This window comes from Passer montanus, unplaced genomic scaffold (genome assembly GCF_014805655.1).
Source record: "Passer montanus isolate IOZ18808 unplaced genomic scaffold, ASM1480565v1 scaffold1, whole genome shotgun sequence".
In the NCBI taxonomy this organism is placed as follows: Eukaryota; Metazoa; Chordata; class Aves; order Passeriformes; family Passeridae; genus Passer; species Passer montanus.
In genome coordinates this window covers 20,931,180-20,950,873 of record NW_024356504.1, presented here as the reverse complement: position 1 = coordinate 20,950,873, position 19,694 = coordinate 20,931,180, and the positions used below count along the sequence as shown (strand labels likewise).

The 19,694-nt window shown below is 39.3% G+C and overlaps 1 protein-coding gene across 2 annotated transcripts in view; it reads left to right on the top strand.

Moving 5' to 3' along the window:
• Positions 1–19,694, top strand: part of DPP10 (dipeptidyl peptidase like 10) — a 434,833-nt gene that overhangs the window by 227,488 nt on the left and 187,651 nt on the right. For both annotated transcript variants that reach the window (XM_039700409.1, XM_039700398.1), the window contains exon 2: positions 13,432–13,546. In XM_039700409.1, coding sequence (XP_039556343.1) covers positions 13,432–13,546 — 115 coding nt within the window. The remainder of the gene's footprint in view (positions 1–13,431; positions 13,547–19,694) is intronic.

The following is a 19,694-nucleotide window of genomic DNA, read 5'->3' as shown; positions in this document are numbered from 1 at the left end:
TTCAGGTGTGAAAATTACTGTTGTAATCTCAGAAGACAGTGACCCATAAAAGGTGTATGATTGAAAATCAGATCTGTAATTGAAAGTGTGACATTATTTCTTTAAATCCACGTTTATGTGTGGGTGCCATCTGGCAGTACCTGGATCTGCCCTTGGTTATCTGTCATTGACTGGCTGGTCAGGCACAGGCATCAGGACACATCTGGGTCATGAAGATATTCTCCTCTGAGATGAGAGTGGCCTTATTATAATTTATTTTTTTCATAAGAGCAAAAGGAAGGGATCCCAGGGGAGGTAGAGCTGTTCATAGTTACTTGTGCTGTTTGAGCTGAGTGAATTTCCACTTTTCCACATGCCTCTCCACTCCTATCTGACAAGGGTTTCAGAAACTGCATTTAAGCCACAATTAATTATCCTGATGACTTCTTCCACTCACCTGCCTAATTACCTGGTGAAGTCTGCAAATCAACCTGGCTGCACTCAGAGCACACCTAATTGCACCCTCAATTTGGAGCACAAATGGAGGGCCTGGGGAGATGTGCATGCTCATGAAGGGAGCTGCCAAGGATTGTTTGTGAGCCCTTCCTCATCCACTGTCTGTAGATGAGGCATTGATTTAATTCTTCTCCTCTGTCCTGCAACAATAGCTCCACTTGTAATCTGGGTAATATGTTTTTCTTTTCTTTGTAACCTTCACATTAACACAGTAATTACTGAGTGGCTGGAAGAATCTCATTTTGATGAGAATGGGCTGGAATGGGTCTCCTTTTTTTTCAAACAGCTTATGCCCTTTTCTTGCTTGTATGCTTAAATATTTGAAGTTGCAGCTTTTAAATAAATTATTGACAAAAGCACCAAGGGTTTCTTTCGTTGCTCACTTGCAGGGTTACCTAAATATGCAACTAAACACCACAGGGAGTGCATAAAAACCAGGAAATAAAACATTCTTACTGCAGTGCCTGGCAGTGTGTTGGCTACTGATGCAGATATATCCAGAGAGGGGTGGTACACTTGGGGGTAGATAGTGAGTGGTAATGAGACAGCTTTTGGATAAACTGCAAGTTTTGATTCCCGCTTTGGTAAGGACACCCAGAAGAATTACTTTCTATATTTTTAGTGGCTTCTTGTTTCAGAAGTTGACATATAAAATAACTGTTGTTGCAGTTGTACATTGCAAAACTCTACATTATCCTCTTGGATGTTTTCATGATGTCTGCTATTTTTATTCATTTTTTCCATTCTTAAAAAACAATTTAGCTTTCTGCTTGCAGTAAGAAGTAAACACTCCTCCTAAATGCTCAGAATAAAATTACACAGGTAATAAAATTATCAAGTCAAAATGTCAGACTTATGTGTTGCAAAATCCTGTGTGCAGTATGAAGTATAAATAGAATAAGGTATGCATACTCCCCTTCTAAGGGAAACAATGGAATGATTACTACCAAAACTTTTTTTCCTATGTCAGAAGAATATTTACTACATTCCAACTATGGTACATAAGCAACCATTTTGATATATTTGAATTAAGAATGATTTTAACAATGTAGATATGCAGTTGTTATATTGGATTAGAACCTTCAAATTCTTTTCCTATAAGATGTATTGCTTCAATTTTTCTTGCTGCATCGTGCTGAAACATCATGTAATTAAGGTATCATGTTGTTTTGCAGAATATTCTCTTGTAGACAGGTAGTCTTTGTGAACAGATGAGATTAATACTTTTATTTCACTTTCAAATATGTGAAAAGCAATGGTTTTTGCTCTCAAAGGCTTCTGTAGAAAGCACTAATGGAAATAGTGCTCCATCATCAGATAGGACTGATTGGATTTTAGAAGCTGAGCTTTTTACTGACATTAGTTTTCATGACAAAATTAAAAAAAAAAACCCTGCAATTGTCCCCATTAACCTCCAATCAAGTCTGGGTGAGCAGAATGTGCACAGGAAAATGCTTTGGGGTCCTCTGTTGCTAAGAGTGTGATGGAGCAATTTGTAAGGCTTGTGATGAACAGTAACACTGGGGGCAGAGGTGAGGAAACACCAGATTTTCAAACAGCTGGTCCACCAGACCAACTTGGGTCCGAGTCAGCTTTGTCAGAGTCACTTCTGATTTGTTTTACTCTTGGGGTTTTGGTTTTGTTTGGCTGGAATTTTTTTATTTATTCTGATTTATTCTGATTGAGTAGGTGGAGAAGTCAGAAAGGACAGAGTGCAGCCACTGGTCTTTGTTTTCCCACTCAAGATGCTGCAGAAGAGCTACTTTAGTGCTGTTTTTTATTTTTTTTTTAAATTTTCAGTACCCTGTGCCCAGCAGAGAGCCAGGGGGATTTGGCTGCACATCTCCACACTCTGTGATTGAGGAGTTGTTTCCTCCGGGGGCCACTTTAGTCAGAAATCATGGGAGCAGCTTGCAGCCAGCTGCTGGCTTTGCCACTTGGTGTGTGTCAGGTCAGCTGCAAGGAGCTTTGCTAGTTTTAATTTTAATATCCCTCAAAATTTTGATCCTGTCGGAACAGCTAGAGCTGCTTAAAGTTGCAATCTCAGGAGTTGTAATGTAGCTGCTTCCAGAAAATTTCATCAGTTGTTTACACAGAGGAGACAGGGATGTAAAAGATTATTCAGTTACTCGGGAGGGAATAAGGAGCATACGGTGCTATGAGCTGCAGAAAACAGGAAGGAACCCCACAGGTATCAAATCAACACAAAATGAGAAGGGAATTTTCCTGCAAAAGTCAGGTATTAACTACACCAACACTTTTGTTACAGCTCCCTTTTTGTAAATTGGCTAAAAACCAATTCTTGGCAAGTTTCCACCAGTTTGAAAATACATTTGTTAATCACTGCCACTTATCTGTGATAAAATCCAGACTTCTGTTCTGTGGGTGGTTTGTTTGCTTTAATTTGTTGGTTTTGGGTTTTTTTCCTCTTCTGTTTTTGCTTTGAAAGTGGTTTGTATTTTTTGAACATTTAAGATTACCTGTGAACCCATTTTTGTATGGCATGAATCTGGGACAATTCCTTTTGTAGCTCATTAATGAAATTATTCAGTTTACTTGGCCATATAGGTCTGGATTCTGACTTCTAGCAGCTTGTTTTTGAGTACACACTGAATACGTTTATTCATTCTTGTTAAAAACTAAAGAAGTATTTAGAAAAAGGAAATGAAAGTTGATAATTTTAAAATTATTAATCTGGGGAATTATGGAGTATCACAAGAATCCATTTTATTTAAGGCCTATAGTATAAAAGAAAGCCGTGGTTACAGCCTGTCTCATAGCTCAACACCTTCATTTGAGTCAAATATTTGCCTCCAGACATTTCAGTAGGTGCTGAAATGGATCTGAAGGAATTATTTGGCTCCTATATTAAAGCTGACAGCCAAGGAGAGGTTTTGAGCTGAGTGCTTGTTGTGAGTACTGGATCTGAAGACAACAAATGATCTTCCAGTGCATTAATGGAAAATTCAGTGAGACAGGGCTGCTTGGAACTTTTCATCCACTTCAGTGTAACAGCTCTGCCAAGGGCAGGTACCCACTTCTTACCCAGACTGGTAAGGTCTTTCTCTTCTATCTCTGTTTTTCAAAACTCTAATTGTAACTTTTTAAACTTTTTTAATGGCAAGAAACCCAAAAGAAATAGATATTATGTGTTTTATAGAGATCATCCTTGCCTTATTTGTCATTGGAATCAGACAGAAAGAAGACATCACTCTGGAGAAAATGAAAGGTGCCATTCATTTATTTCTCTGAACAAAACTCCTAGTTTGGATGGATTTCTGCCAAAATTTCTAAGATAGTGATATGCTCTCACATTTATTAGTAAAAATATTAAAGCATATGTGGAGTGCTTGACAACATCACTGCATTTCTTGTCACTCTTATTATATTAGGGATTATTTATCCCTACAATCAAAGGTTCATTTGAGTTGCCCCTTAGAATGTCCAGGCTTTGCTGGAGCAGTCCTTAGTGGATCTGTGCATTTCTTTGCTTTTCTGTAAAAAACAGCGTCTGGAAAAGTTTGCCAATAGGAGCACCTTGACTCTTTTTAGGTGGCTCACATTTCCCAAAGAAACATAATGGATAAAGGGCCTTTGAGATGTTTTATGCAGATAGGTTTAGCCATTAGGTAAAATGACTTTGCAGGGAAAGAAAAGCTGGATTTTTACATTATCTGGAAGTATACTGAAAAAATCAACGAATCTGGTAAAACAGCCAAGAAATTCCTGATGTTTTTTTCCTCCTAGTACTGCTTTTTAATTGAGTGGAATATATGTAAAGAGATGATTTTGTGACCCATTGTCTTTCTATAAATGCTTTTTTATAAGCTCTAGATGTGTGCATGAGTGTTGGAAAAATGTGATGTCCTTAGTCCTGTGAGAACTGAGACTGTTCTAAAGTAAAATGTGATCTTGGCTCTGCTGGGTCATTATATATATATATTTAATGCTATATAATGTAGCATAATGTATTACATCTACAAATTTCTTGATCATCTCTCTGGTCTTTTTCTCCTAAAAGACGTGCAGGAAAAACCATATTTTCATTTATGATCATAGAATCATAGTATTCTACTGCTTTAAATAGAATTCCTGGAAAAAGAGGTAATTTAATGGTGAAGCAGACTGGGAAAAATGAAATGATAAATTTCCAATTAGAATCCAGTGATACTGACTGAGTAATTTGGCTTGCTACATTTTTGTTGACAAATATTTACAAAAAGATTTGCTGATTTCCCATTCTCACCTGGGCTTAGGAAACTCATGTAACTTTCTACTGCTTTAGATCCCTCTAAACATGGAGATTGTGTTTGTGTTCCCTTTTCTGGTACTGATGCTCCTTGGTTAATTAACATTTTTATTTGTTTATAGGAATGTTGACTTGAATAATGTTTATCTCTGTATATATTCAATGATATGTGCATGTGTACATATGTATGTGCACAGTCTTATTAAGGCACATTTGGATTTAAACTACTTGTTTTATTTGCATGTAATTTATATGTAAATCTGAAAACAAATAGAAAAATCCTGATGTAAATTTGCAAAATAACCTTCGCAAATGTATTTCATAGTTTGATAAATCCTGATTTAATCTCATTCATCAAAAAAAGTTTCTGTCACATCCATTCTCCAGGACTGTTACATGGCATGAAATTAAGGATGTGCACAGATACCTGAACAGTGAAAAACTCCAAAAGTTGATTTTGTTCTTTCTACTCTAACAGTGAACTTACTTGAAAGTCATGCAGTAGTGCAGTATTTTACCATCAAACATAGGGGCACTGTGTTAAATTTAAATTGTAAAATTACGTGGCACAGATCTGAATATGACCTTATGACATTGCTGAGTTTGGTAACCTTTGCTGTTTATCTAACCTTCAGTGAATTGCAGTGTTGTGTTGTCAAGCAGATCTGCTTATTAATGCTGAAATTGTTGATGTCAGTCTTAAAGATCATTTCTTATGGGATTTTGCCAGTATATTCAGAAATAAAAATACACATTAAAGCCTTTTTTTTAAGCAATTTTTTAAGCAATCAGGCAAATTATAAGTTTGTTTCTGAGCAATGGAAAGTACAAATTCCAGCAAGCAACTTTGTTATATCTGTAGAAAAATCTATTGGTATGCATGGATAGCCTGTATTCATTTATGTTTTAAGTCCCTTTTTCTTGAGATATGTTATTTTACTTGGGGGATTTTTCTGTGATGTGATAAGAATGGGAGACATATTTTACTATCTTGTGACATTTCATTAAACTTGGGATCAATAGAAATATGTGAAAATACCTTTATGGCCATAAATGGCTGTGCCAGTGTTTATACGGACTACTTGTGTTACATCATAGTAACCTGGATAAAATCATGTTTATGCCTGCTGCTTTGTCATCTTTTTCTGTCCTTGGGCTTACTTGCTTTAGTGAAATACTTCTAAGAATTTTCTTTAATTATGGCTAAGGAACTGTTGATTTCCTGTAGAAATGGCCCATGGGCTCACTGGAAATTGCTTGCTTATTTCCATGTAATCTTGCAGGCAGTCTTCAAGACACAGAGGTGGCTTTTCCTAATCAGACAAAGATCTCATTAGCTTCCAGATGAGACTGGTGTGAGGAAAGGAACACGTAGCATGGTGTGAGTGTTGGGGCTTTGGTCTGGTGAGGAGACAAGGACCATAACCTGGAGTCAGGGCAGAGCTGTTGGTGAGCCTCAGCCCCCCAGAGGAGTGTGAGACTCCTCTGGACAGCCTTCTGTCTGGAGGTGAGATTTGCAGGGGAGGTTGGAGTCCTGTTTAATAAAGCAGCTGTTCATTAGCTGTTTTCCTTAGGAACTTGCAGAAATTCCCATGGGTGGCTTCCTGCAGCTTTCATGTCCCACTGTACTCCCGAGTCTCAAGATGCTTCCTCACATCTTGTCAGAACTTTGTTATTCTTCCCAGCTCTCCAAGTATTTCTGCTGGGCTGGAAGGAAAGAGCACAGTATTTTTACTTCTGAAAATTTGCTAGAAACAAACTATAAAAGATTGTGAGAACAGGGTGGAAGGGATAACAGCTCTGAAATCCTGAGGCTCAGTGAAGTTGCCTCTGATGCTGGCATTACTCCTCCTCGTGGAAATGTCTTGTATTCAGCTCAGCTTCCAAAAGCACAAGAAGCTTCTTGCCTGCTGCAGCTCCTCTCTACATTGTGACTGCTCTTTTTTTCAGATAAAACCCAGTTCTGTCATCCATTGTTACTTTATTCAAGTCTCCCTCTGCCCCAGCTACTCAGCAGTGCTTATGGCAGTATTTTCCATGGCCTGCATTCTCCATAGTTTCTTTACTATTGAGAACTGTGATAGTTTACTTCCCCCACCTCCCTGTTTGAATGCTCCTATGTTAGCTGATGGCCTCAAATTTTCACTTGTGCAGGTGCCACACTTTTTTGATCAGCTGTGTTGACCCAGCTCTGCTTTTGTATTTATTACATGCAGGAATAATGACCTAAGGTTTAAACTCATCTGCTGTGATTAGACCTTGAACAAGGGTTTCAGCAGAATGCTTTAGAAGTTAAGCTTTTACTTGTTTGTCTAGTGTAATAGCTAGCTCATTGTCTTTGAGTAAGTGTTAAAGGTACACTGCAAAATGAGTGGGAAGATGTGGAATGTATTCTTAATGCTGGCCATAATACATTAAATAGATTCCATAAATGTTTCTGCTGGTTTTTTTTTTTTTTTTTTTTGTGAATGGTTAAAACTAAGGGGTGTTGACAAAGCTGCTCCAAAATACCCCAAACAAACAAGATCCAGTTCATGAATGAGCACTTGCAGGTCCAAGGAAAAGATCTCTCTGCTTAGAGCAAAAATGATCAAGCTGAAAGAAAGCACAAAATGTTTTTTAAGGTTAATAACCAGTGCAAGTGAGCAACACTTCTCAGAATTACTTATATGTGCATGTTTGTTTCAGTTAATTTTTACTGAGGAGGGTGGGTTTGGGTTTGTTTTGGTCTGGGTTTGTTTTCACTTTGGCTCTGCAAAAGGATGTCTTTGTTCTACCAGTGCAGCCCAAAGAAATAAAAATATGAAGAGAGATTATTCCCATATCCAAACCCTGCACCTGTTCTGAGCAGGGTAATTGCTAACAAGCTGCTCTCTTTTTAAAATGCCAGTTATCCATAGAGCTGACAGAATCCTGCATTCCTCTGAAAGTGGCATTTTACAGTGACTCTGAAAAGAAGTGCCAATGTTTTCATGAATAAAGATATTGACTGGGGAAAGCAATTGTGTGACCATAATCATTGGGACAAGAACTGTAGCAACAGGATCTTATAACACAGTGGATTGTAAAGGGAACATGAGGGATGAAAATGATAGGTACTTATGCAAATGGATTAGAAGTATCCTGTGCCACTTTGTGGATCTGTCTTTTAATCTCTCTTGCTATCTAGGCCATGGGATTAGTCAAAACCAGCTGGAAAGGAATGGACACAATCACTTAATCACGAAATCAGAAGGCGTGCTGGGGTAATTTCCCTTCAAATAGCACACTGCAAACCCAGGGCAGGTAGTACTTAATATCAGTTGCAAGCCCAGCTCTATAAAGAGCTTTGGAAAGACTGCAATCTTTCTATTACAAGTGCGTTGAGTCTGTCTTTTAAAACACCTGAAATGTGACATGAAGTTATTAGTCTTTTTTTTAGTTTGTCACCTTTTCTTTATGTTTGGGGAATGCAAATGGCAAGAGTTTAATGAAGTGATATTGTTGTGATTACATCTAAGCTGCAGAGTGAGGCTCATTCTCATTCCTACTGCAAAGCAAATTACGTTTGCTTTTCCTACTCTAATGCACTTTGCCCCTGAAATTCTTGCCAAAATAAGGGGGGGCTGTGATTTTCCTCAGTGCTTTTCTCTGTAGGCTTTGTCCTGGTGACAGAACAGGATTAAAAAAATAAAAGAAGACAAAAGAAAGCAGATGATTTATTCAGAGCATCAGAAGATGCCATGCTGGCAGACACTGCTACAGCCCAAATCTGCTAGAACCCAAACCTCCTACAGCCCCAAGCTCCTCTAAGATCTTTCTTCTGCCTCAACACAAAACCAGGCAAGCACCAGACACTGCTGCAGCTCAGTGCTGGTGGGTTTTGTGTTCCAGATAACCACAGTCCAGGGGTAAACACCAATGTGCCTCTGCAGACCTGGACAGTCAGGCACGGCAGCTTGGTAAAGTTCATTCTGTACTGCAGAAATTATGGCAGAAGCTCTGCATTCAGTTTGAGCTGAACCCAGCAGAGATAGCTAAAGCTGCTTGAATTCTTGTTCTTAGCTTTATTGTAGAGAAATGCATTTTTCTGCATTTGGCTCATGCCACCATTTATCAGCTGGGTTGATGCAGCATGGGCAGGAGCTCTGTGAGAAAAAGCAGGTTGGTTTGATGCCAGCTCTCAGGGTAAGCCTGTCTCTGAAAGTTTGGGTTTCACTCCTTCTCCCAAAGGGGATGCTGCATTTTAACGACCCAATGTCTTCTGGAAAAGCCTGGCAGAGGCACTCAGGAGTCCTCAGGCTTTAGCTCCAGCCTGCTCCCACCAGGCATTCTGCTGTTGCTTCTGGCATTATTTCCATGATGGGAATCGTACTGTGGTTTGCACAGAATTTTCCAAGAAATCCAGAAAATACTGTTAGGATAATTCAGAAACCTGACTTACTAATGCAGCACGTTATGCCAGTATTTTCTGACCTTTTGTTCTCTTACAACAACCTTAGTTGTACACACTTGCTGGAAAAATTATGTCTCAAAGACTTTTTATCCTCATTGATTAACAATAAAACTGTGCAACATGTTAAGCTTTAGGAAGGGAGCTGTGATTTTTTTTCTGGTTCTGCTGCTTACAAGAAAGATTGTAAGTTTATTCAGGTAGAAATATGGAAATATTTGACCATTTTTTGTTTATTCTTCTACTACACCTCTTAATTCTGAGTGATTATTTTCCTCAAATCAATATCCCCAATACTACTTAAAATATGTGCTTGCATTTTTGTGTCAAGGGATAAAAAATATTTTTATATTAAATAAACCTAGCTGAATTTAGTTTCATGTTTTTATTTCTATTGTAATAGGAACTTAGGTCTTCTTTTTACAGTCTGATGTAATACAACCATTATCGAGGCTATTTCATAGTTTTTTATTCTAAGTGTGAAACATCTGTGTCAAAATCCGTATTTCATTCAAAAACAGAGAACAAAAGCTCAGAAATGCTGGATGAAATTACAGCCTTCTAGGACAGGGTCACAGCACTGGTGTATCAGGGAAAAGAGATTGCCATGGGCTTGTGCAAGGCTTTTGTCACTGTCCCACTTGACCCTGACAGGCCGGAGAGAGGAGCCTGTGTTCAAGTTCAGCAAGGCCAAGTGCAGAGTTCTCCACGTGGGTTGTGGCAATTCCAAGCACAAATAAAGGCTGGGCATGGGGTGGATTGAGAGCAGCCCTGAGGAGCTGGACTTTGGGGATGCTGCTGAGTGGAAAGCTCAGTGTGACACAACAATGTGCCCTTGCAGGGCAGAGGTCAGAGATCCAGCAGCATCCTGGGCTGCATCCATCCCCATGGACAGCAGGGCAGGGAGGGTTCTGCTCAGACCCCACCTGCAGAGCTGCATCCAGCTCTGGAGCTCCAGGGTGAGAAGGGTGTGGGCCCTGTTGGAGGGAGTCCAGAGGAGGTCACAAAGGTGCTCAGAGGGTTGGAGCACCTCTCTGCACAGACAGGCTGGGAGAGCTGGGGCTGTTCAGCCTGGGGTAGCAAAAACCCTGTGAAAACTTTACAGCGACTTGTAAAGAGCTTACAAGAGAGCTGGAGAGGGACTTTTTACAAGGGCTTGTAGTGACTGGACAAGGGGGAATGGCTTTACACTGAAAAGGGCAGGCTTACATCAGGCATAAGAAAGAAATTCTGCACTGTGAGGGTGTGGCACTGGAACTGGCTCCTGGGGGAAGTGGTGGGTCTCCTGCCAGTGTTGAAGGCCAGGTTGGATGGGCTTTGACCAAGTAGGTCTAGGGGAAGGTGATGGGGGTTGGACTGAGCTGCTCTTCCAACCCAAACTGTTTATGATTTTGTGCCATAGCTTGTGATATTCAAAGCCATGTCTTGCTGCTGCTTCAAAGATTTTCATGCCTGTAGTGAATCAGTTCATCACCAGCCTGAGAACTGTCTTTGGAGATTGACTATCTATCTAGAAAACGGCTAGAAGAGGAAACATGCTTCTGCCTAATTGAATTATGTTTGCTTGGCATATTTGCTGGATATATTTTTTCTGCATTTTCCTCTGAAACAACTTGTTTTGCAGTGGTGAGTGGGGTTTAGTACAGAGGGCTGCAGAAGGGTTGAAATGTTTTCCTCTGACAGCCTCAACCTGTCCTCCCTCCCACACAGTCTGTGCAGGTTTTTGGTTTAGCCTTTCTTTTGGTTGTTGCTGCAGGATTTGCAACCTCTGTGGTGGTATAACACATATGGTACATGCTTTTGTAAGACCAGTGTTTTAGGTCTTTTCAACAGAGGTTGCATGGAGACAATCACAGAGCAGAAATTTTAGGCTTTGTCCTTTGGTTGCATGCATTGAGATCCCTGATGGTGAGTGCTTGTAGGCTCTTGGTAAATGTAAAATGCTACCAGCCAAATGCTGGTAAATCTCCAGCATTTGGCAGCAGTAGCCATTGGAACCTCTATCGTTGGTGTACAGGGATTTTGTGCAAGAAGTGTTTAATTTTTCTCTTTGTAGCTGTGTTTTAGTAAGGTATTACTCAGTCACAAATTACATTCAGAAATATGTATTACTTGAGGATTGTTTTTGGCAACAATGCAATTAAATGGTTTGTGAAAAAGCTGCTATAAATAATGAGAAAACTTGGGATTGTATTATTCTTTGCACAGCCATTTTCTGATTCATTAGAGTTAGACTGTAAAATCTATAATAACATTATAGGTAGTGTTATATATAAACCACCATATTCAAGAGCTGGTATGTTTTCAAACCACATTAATAAAGGAGCCTATTTAGAAGATGAAATCCTTAAATCTCCATCTGTGTCTGCATTGTTGTTATGTGCCAGTTAGCAGATAGTTATGGGGAAACTAGTGGTGTCAAAAGCTTCTCATTGTTTGGCTGTCTGTGATGTTTCCTCTTGAAGGGCTCTATCTTCTTGTCACACTCAGAAATCACAGCTTCTGCCTTGCCAGTGATACACAGCCCAAAGGTCTCTTTAACTGCCTTTTGCTTATGGCCATTTCAGAGCAGCACAAGGCTAAAAATATTTTATTGTTGAAGGACTGCAGCTTACACTGCAGTGTGTACACTTTTAAAACTTTGTAGGTTACAGTCCAAGAGTTGCATTGGTTAGCATCAAAAAAGTTAATTGGAGATGCCTTTGATTGTGACTGTGCTTTGAATTCATTTTATTATAGTATTTTTTCTAATGTTTCATCAAATATTGCTTTTGTACAGTAACTTCTTAAATGTCTTACAAGAATGTTGTCAATATCCTAACATCATCATGACCTTTAATAATTTATAATATAATAATTTGTTGCAACTTGTAATTTGTATCCAAATATCAAAACAGAATATCTCAATTTGAGACAAGTCCTTCTTTTTATGCCATTCTCCAAGTTTTCAGCTAGCTGGAAACTCTCTTCTTTCTCACTGTGGGTACCAGTAAGCTTTGTATGCCCAGTACTTGATTCATCTCTTTGCTATTCTCCTTGCACAAATTTGCAGAAGTTTTTAAAATGAAACTTTATTTTTGGAAACTGAACAATATTCATGTCTGCAGAGAAGAACCTTGTGAATAGTAAGGAGTTGGTGCATTTTTTAGAAGCTTTGGCACATTCATCAAGTTGTCCAGCTTCTGTAATTTTAAGTCAGTTCTTTGCAATAGGGTTTCACAATGCTCTGAAGGAAACTACAGTTCCCTCACCAGCACCTGGTTCTGTGAGCTTCTAGTTCCTGTCTTAAACTGGCCTCTGTCAGGTGTCATTTAAATAAGGCTAACACTGTGATGCTTAGAATAAGTTTGTGTTTCCTAGACTGTGCTATTTACACTTTAAAAGGCATGTGTAATTGTGGCAGAAAAACTTTCCTGCTTGCCAAATCTAGATAGAAAAAATACTGTTTTCTGTGAGGGAAGGTTGGGGTTGTAAGAAACAATTGTGCTGGTTTTGTCAGTGTGTTGTTAGCTGTTTTTGTGCTGTTTGGTCTCAAACTGTACCATGAACGTGGGCAGTGCATGGCTAGGATTGCAAATATGTAAATGGTGCTTGGCGGGAGTTAAACGTGTAAGCACAGAGGATGGAGGCTTAAGTGCACTGCTACTTACAGAAGCATTCATTTAACATTTGTTATAAGCTACTGTTGTTTTTTTATAACTAATAGGGGAGCACTTTACAGTTGATCTACTGCATAGGGAAAAAGAGCTTGTAGCTTCAGATGGAATAGTTGCAGCCTCAGGCAGTTTTGCTAATGCTTTCTATTACAAATAAGTTTAATAGTGTGCATTAAAAAGTGTGTGTATTTAAACCTTTATGGTCCATACCATGTTAGGTGGAATTACAGTAAATTGCTACATTTCATTTCTGTAATTATCTTATAAACTGCTAGTTGATATTGTCCTGAAGTTTATGTTCAGGACATTTGAACACCAGTTGTATTTTGGACAGCTTGCATGAGATCATTTGATTGTCTCTTAGGGGTACAAAATTGCATATATGTATTAAAAAAAAAGAAAAAATCTATTAAAAAAAGCATGAGAGTTGCACACCTTTGGATGACTCTGTGTGCTGTGGAGAAGGGAGGGATCATGATCACCTCCCGTGCGCATTATCAGCATGCACAGAGCAATTTTCCTGTGGCTAATAGTTCTGGAAATGTATGTTTAAGAAACGTGGTCTTTTCCTTTTATTTCATTTTTTTCCATTCCTGTAGGAACTTGGAAGTAACAGCCCTCCGCAGAGGAACTGGAAGGGAATTGCTATTGCGCTGCTGGTGATTCTAGTTGTTTGTTCACTCATCACTATGTCAGTCATTCTTTTAACCCCAGGTAAACTTCTTCTTTATTTTATCTTATTAAAGGTGTGTGATTTATAATGCAGTCATCAAAAGCAGTGGATGTGAAAGTGTCTCTTGCCTTTAAGCATTCTTATCTTGTGGCTGTTGTGAATTTGGTGCTTGTAGGGACTCGGAGCTGGTGGAGGCCTTGAGGAGCAGAAATATTTGGGGTTGGCAATAGGTCCTTAGGGTTGTGTCTGCCTTGAGGGGGTTACAGCAATCCTTGTGAGCCTCAGCAGGTGTGAGCTGACTTCAAGGGTTTGTTGTTGGCTTTTCATGTAATTTCAGATTCAGAGATGACCTAAGAGAAAATTGTATGGAAAACCGGTTCTGAGAAAGCAACTTCTCACTGAATCATGGACATGGATCTTCCATCTGTACATGCACAAGCTTCTTCCCTTTTCTTTCTTTCAGAAACAACAAAGGGAAAGTAAGGGCTCAGTCACAGGAAAAAAAAAAAAAAAAAGGAGAGGGTGAGAAGTAGACAAAAAGAGCAAACACTGCACAAGTTGTGGTTCTGAGAAAGCAACTTCTCACTGAATCATGGACATGGATCTTCCATCTGTACATGCACAAGCTTCTTCCCTTTTCTTTCTTTCAGAAACAACAAAGGGAAAGTAAGGGCTCAGTCACAGAAAAAAAAAAAAAGGGAGAGGGTGAGAAGTAGACAAATCTTCCATCTGTACATGCACAAGCTTCTTCCCTTTTCTTTCTTTCAGAAACAACAAAGGGAAAGTAATGGCTCAGTCACAGGAAAAAAAAAAAAAAAAGGAGAGGGTGAGAAGTAGACAAAAAGAGCAAACACTGCACAAGTTGTTTTTTTTTTAAAAAAAACAACTTTGAATCCTTTTGCCAGTTTTAAAGTTTGAGTGTAAAGTATCTGATTTGCATGGCATGCCTAGATAGTAAATATTGGTTTGCAAATATTCTGCCATTCAATGCTCGGTTTGTGTAAACTGGGAAGTTAATGAAGCTCTTTTCAGTCAAATAATGGTTCCAGGCTGTTTGGCCACCAGATGAAATCACCGGGGGAAGCTGTGCATGAGCAAGTACAGCAGCAGAGGGCTGCTGCTTTAAAGGAAGGTGGTGAGGCTAAATGGAAAAGGATCAAAAACCTTTGCTTGTGAGAGGGAATGAGGCAGCTGGAAAGAGGATGCAGGAACACTGTGGATAGTCTGCTTCCTCTGTTTTGTATAAATATCTGCTCCTTATGCAGGGTGCTGTCCAAAATAACTGTTTGCTTATTTCCATTTAGATCAAGTTGAGAAAAATAAAAGCAAAGTTGTGCTGCTGTAGTCTCAGTGAATAGGAGCCTTCTTCAGGGAATAATAAAAAAGAGATTTTGAGAACACATGGTAGTGTATCCTGGTACACTTTAAGACAGAAGACTGTTTTTTGTTTCAAGGAGGAAGTTTCCCTTTATTTTGAAGACTTGTAAAATATCAAGTGTTTGCTGGAACCTACAATAATAACTTTCAGTTATGGCTCTTATATCTATATAGAATTATTAATGATGGAAAGACATAAACTGAAGTCTTTGAAGGCACTCATGGTAACAGAATAAACAACCTAGGGAAATGTTAACTTTAAAACAATGTTAAAAAAGCTCAGTGAATTACAACATCTCTGAGGTTGTTTCAAAATCCAGAGATCTTGGTTGAAAACTTGTGTAAGCTGGGACCTACATTTCAGTTCCAGTCATGCAAGTGGAAACTAGTTCTGTCAGCTCAGATGCTCTAAGATATCCCATAGGGACTGTGAAGCTTGATAGAAATGAAAACCTTTCTCCCAGAACGATCTAGGTCTGTAAAACTGGGCTTTCCTCTGGCTTGGAAATGCTTCCCATGGAAAGCTTTGAGGTGCATTGTAGGATAGATAATTGCCATGTTTTGGCCCTAATCATTGCTGTTCCCCCTTCACTTTAGTTAGTAATTTGTTTGATTATTATGAATTATTGGTGGTTTGGGAAGCAGATATTTTTCTACTCTGTTGGCAGGTACTGAGTTGACTTTGTCATGAATATGTGTTAAGATCACTTTGGGATGTCCAGTATTTGAGGGGAGGAAAAGAGTAGAGACCTGCCCCCCCCTCACATCTGGCTATTGTGAAGTGCTCCAAGTTCCAAGTTGATGCTAATTTGTTATTATAAATATTTGGGTTTGAAAATCCTTCTCATAAAATATAATAGTTCTGAATGAAGATATTCAGTGCAAATGTCCTTTGTTACCTTGGGATGTGTCAGTGTTCATTTCTAGCACTATTTTGAGCATCAGAGAGCTCTCTCCCTATTTAGTTCTGCCTGTACGGATGGGTGCTTCTTAGATTTCATGTAAATTCCCCTAAACACTGTACATCATGCTGCTTCTTTTTATGGAAATGATGATAATTTCAGATGGTTATGGCTCAGAAGCATGATTGTTTCACTGGTATTTTTTGGATGCAGAAGTGTACTTACTGATATGCCAAACACAACAGCAATGATCTCTCTTGCCTGCAATTATTTACACATTGTTTTGTCCACAGTATAAGAAACTCTTAGGTCTGTGTACACTAACACTTGTCATTTGAATTCTCTCAAATTTTGAGCGACAGCTTTCCTGCCTTTTCATAGAAGGACCAATGCTTCCATATGGGATAGCATGTTTTTAAAAGAAAGAGTAATTCATTTGCAAAAGGCTTCAAAGAGGCTTTAGCTTCCACTAAAGATAGAAACTATGTTAAAACTAAAAGCAAACTCCTGATTTTTTTTTTTTGTATTGTCTTTTATTACATGAAATATAACTTGACTATACAATACTAAGCAGGATCTCTGTTGAAATAAGAGATGCATTTTGACCTGTTAATATCTTGGCTTTTGTTCAAATCTGAAACCTCTGTGTTACAGTTATAGTTGTGGTTTGAGTAAATGTAATGTGCCAACATTATTAGTAACATTTCTGATAATTTTATCTTGGTTTTAATCTATGGTAACACTCAGAATCTTTATAAATGTCTGAGTGCTCTCAACAAAGAGATGGAAATGTGAAAGAACAAACCATTGTTCACGGTTAGGACCAACCTCTCCATACCCTCTCTGATACTGCTCTTAAAGGAAAAGAAAGCAAACTACTATTTTTTAAATTATTTTTTTATTTTTTTGTTGATGTGGATATTCACTGCAAGACAGGTTTCTAATCAGTTCTGTATAGACTCCCTGTACCTGCTGTAAATTGGCAGGCAGGTTTTGACATCCCGCTATTTTCTGGCAAGTTTTCTTCCTTTGTCATGATAAAACAAAGTGTGCTGTGCTAATTCCCAGTTACACCTGCTAGCTTGCATACAGTTTACTAGTGGTGTTTTTCCACTTTTCAGATGGCATTTAACATCAAGCCTTTACCCTAATTTCTAGCATAAAACCTTTTTTTATCCACAGAAAAGTCAGTAGGGAGCTTCAGTTAATGGCATACTACAGTGCATAATTATTAGTTTTATTTGCTAAGTTAGAAGGCAAATTTTATGAGGTGTTTAGACTATATTTAACCTGCAAAAATAATATCCTATAAACTTGTGAAAAGTACCAAGGACATTAATTTCAAGTTTTGGAGTCTCCCAGTTTAGTAAGCAGAAACACATTTGCCACTATGAATGAATACATTCCAGTATTTGAACTGGTTTTAATTGGATGTACAATTAAAAAGTAGTCATTTAGTCTTTAGCATTTGACTTTGTTTGTATCTCTGTAATCTGTGTCATTTGCTGCACATATATAGATATATAAATATCTATATCTATAAATATATAATTTGAGACAGAAATACAGAAATCTGTGGTAAATAGCATGAGAACATTTGAAATAGCATTCCTTTAAGGAATAGTTTAATAAAATTTACAGGGAAATGAAAAAGAGAGAGTAGGCTATTTTGTAATGTAATAAAATGCAAATTAGTGAAAGGAAGTCTTTAAAATGAGATAAGTACATCCTAGAATCAGAGATTAGTTTGATTTGGAAAAGACCTTAAAGATCATCTCATTCCAACCCCCCTGCCATGGGCAGGGACGCTTTCCACTATCCCAAGTGGCTCCGAGCCCTGTCCTGGTTCTGAACACTTCCAGGGATGGGGCAGCCACAGCTTCTCTGGGCACCCTGTGCCAGGGCCTCTCCACCCTCACAGGGAAGAATTTCTTCCTAACACCCAATCTAAACCTGCACTCTTTCAGTTTAAAGCAATTTCCCATTGTCCTGTCACTCCATGACTGTCCAAAAGTCCCTCTCCTTTCTTGGAGCCCCCTTAGGTATTGGAAGGTGCCCTAAGGTCTCGCTGGAGCCTTCTCTTCTCCAGGCTGAGCAGTCTCAAATCTCCCCCCACAGCAGAGATGCTGCTGCCCCCTGAGCATCTTTGTGGCCTCCTCTGGACCTGCTCCAACAGGTCCATGTCCTTGTCACTTGGAGAAGAGTTACCAGCAATGCATTCCAGGAACCCTCTGTGTTTGTTATGCCCCTCTGTGCTGTCCCCCCAAGAGGTGTTGGGGTGGTCAAAGTCCCCCACAAGGACCAGGGCTTGTAGGACACTGCCCTCGGTATTCCAGCTGGGGTGGCCTGTAGCAGCCTCCAGGGTGACTATAATGGCACCTGTCCCTGTCCCCTCTTTAATCCTGACACATAAGGTCAGCCCATCCATCCATCCATCCATCCATCCATCCATCCATCCATCCATCCACCCATCCATCCATCCATTATCCCTGCATTCCAGCTGGTCCCTAACACAGAGGGCCACCCCTCCTGCTCTCCCCTGCCCCTGAGTATAAATGTGGTGGGGTACAACTAATTTGTGCTTGTGCTCAATAAAGATTAACTCACTACTGTTTTGAGGGTTCCCAGGATGTGTAATTCATCCAGTTATAGATAAACTGGGCATCTGAGATACTAACAGAGGGAAAAGGTGGAGTTAAGGGTTACAAACAGGACTCTGATTTAGTTAAAACTTAGCATTAGGAAAAAAAACCACCTTCTAAAACACCTTGTAAAGTTGCTTGAAGATGCCATTTTTTTCCAGTTTACAAATGCTAACTGTAATTTAAAACTTACTTTAAAATCCAATTTATATCAAGATTTCTTGCCAGGGGTGTGATAGCAACCAGAGAGCAGAGCTGGTGTTCCTTTCTTCTCTAATAGCCTCTCTGTACTCAGCTGATGTATTGTTTTAGTGATTTTTATTTAAGCAGTTGGAAAAAAATCAGTCATAGGTAAGGCAGTCTTTGTGAGCTTGATTGCTAGTTGGCAAACTGGCAGGAAATAAAGGGTCACAATGAGTAGAAACAGACTCAGGTAAGGTTAGAAAGGGAACACGTTTGGAATTACAAACAGCATCAGGGCCAGGCTGTGTGGAATCCAAATAGGTGATGGAAAACAGCTTATGGAGGGTAGGTTGTCAACAAGGTTGTGGAAGCAGGGGATAATGGGCATGAGGAGAGCCCAGTGTTTGGTGCTGTTAAGTCAGAAGCAGAGTTTTGAAAACACAGGATGGTATTTGTGGAGCTGAACAGAGCACACATAACAATATGTGCTCACTTTGAAGATAAAAACACAGTGTGTGGCAGGAGCAAGAGCTAACAAGGTCCCACGATGTGTAAACAGAGGGATTAGGTATAAATCGAGAGAGATAATGTTGCTCTGCTGTAAAGCCCCAGTAAGACTGCAAGTGGAATATTGTGTCCCATGCTGGACTGGCAGATGAAAAAAAACCAAAAAACCTAAAACAGACTGTTTTGATTCCTGGAAGGTAGGAAGAGGGCAAAAAGCTTATTTAAGGATTAGAATGTTTGTTTTATGAGGGAGGATTTGGACAACTCTGCATGCTTGGCTTTACAAGACGTGAAGTGCAAGAAGAGTTGATTGCAGTGGGTGAGAGCATCTCAGAGCCCTGCTGCCACCTGGGAGGGAGCAAAATGCAAAATGCAGCAGAGCTGTGGTGTGAGCAGCTGGGATGGCCTTGTGGCTATTGTAAATTCATGATGTGCATTAAAAGGGAGTTTCTCTTCAGTACACCAAGGATGCAGCTTTATTAATATCAGCTGAAGTGACTGCAGCAGGCAGTGCTGACATTTAAAGGCAAAAAAATCCAGTTGCTGTTGATTCCAGTAAACTTTGAGCTGGCCCTCTA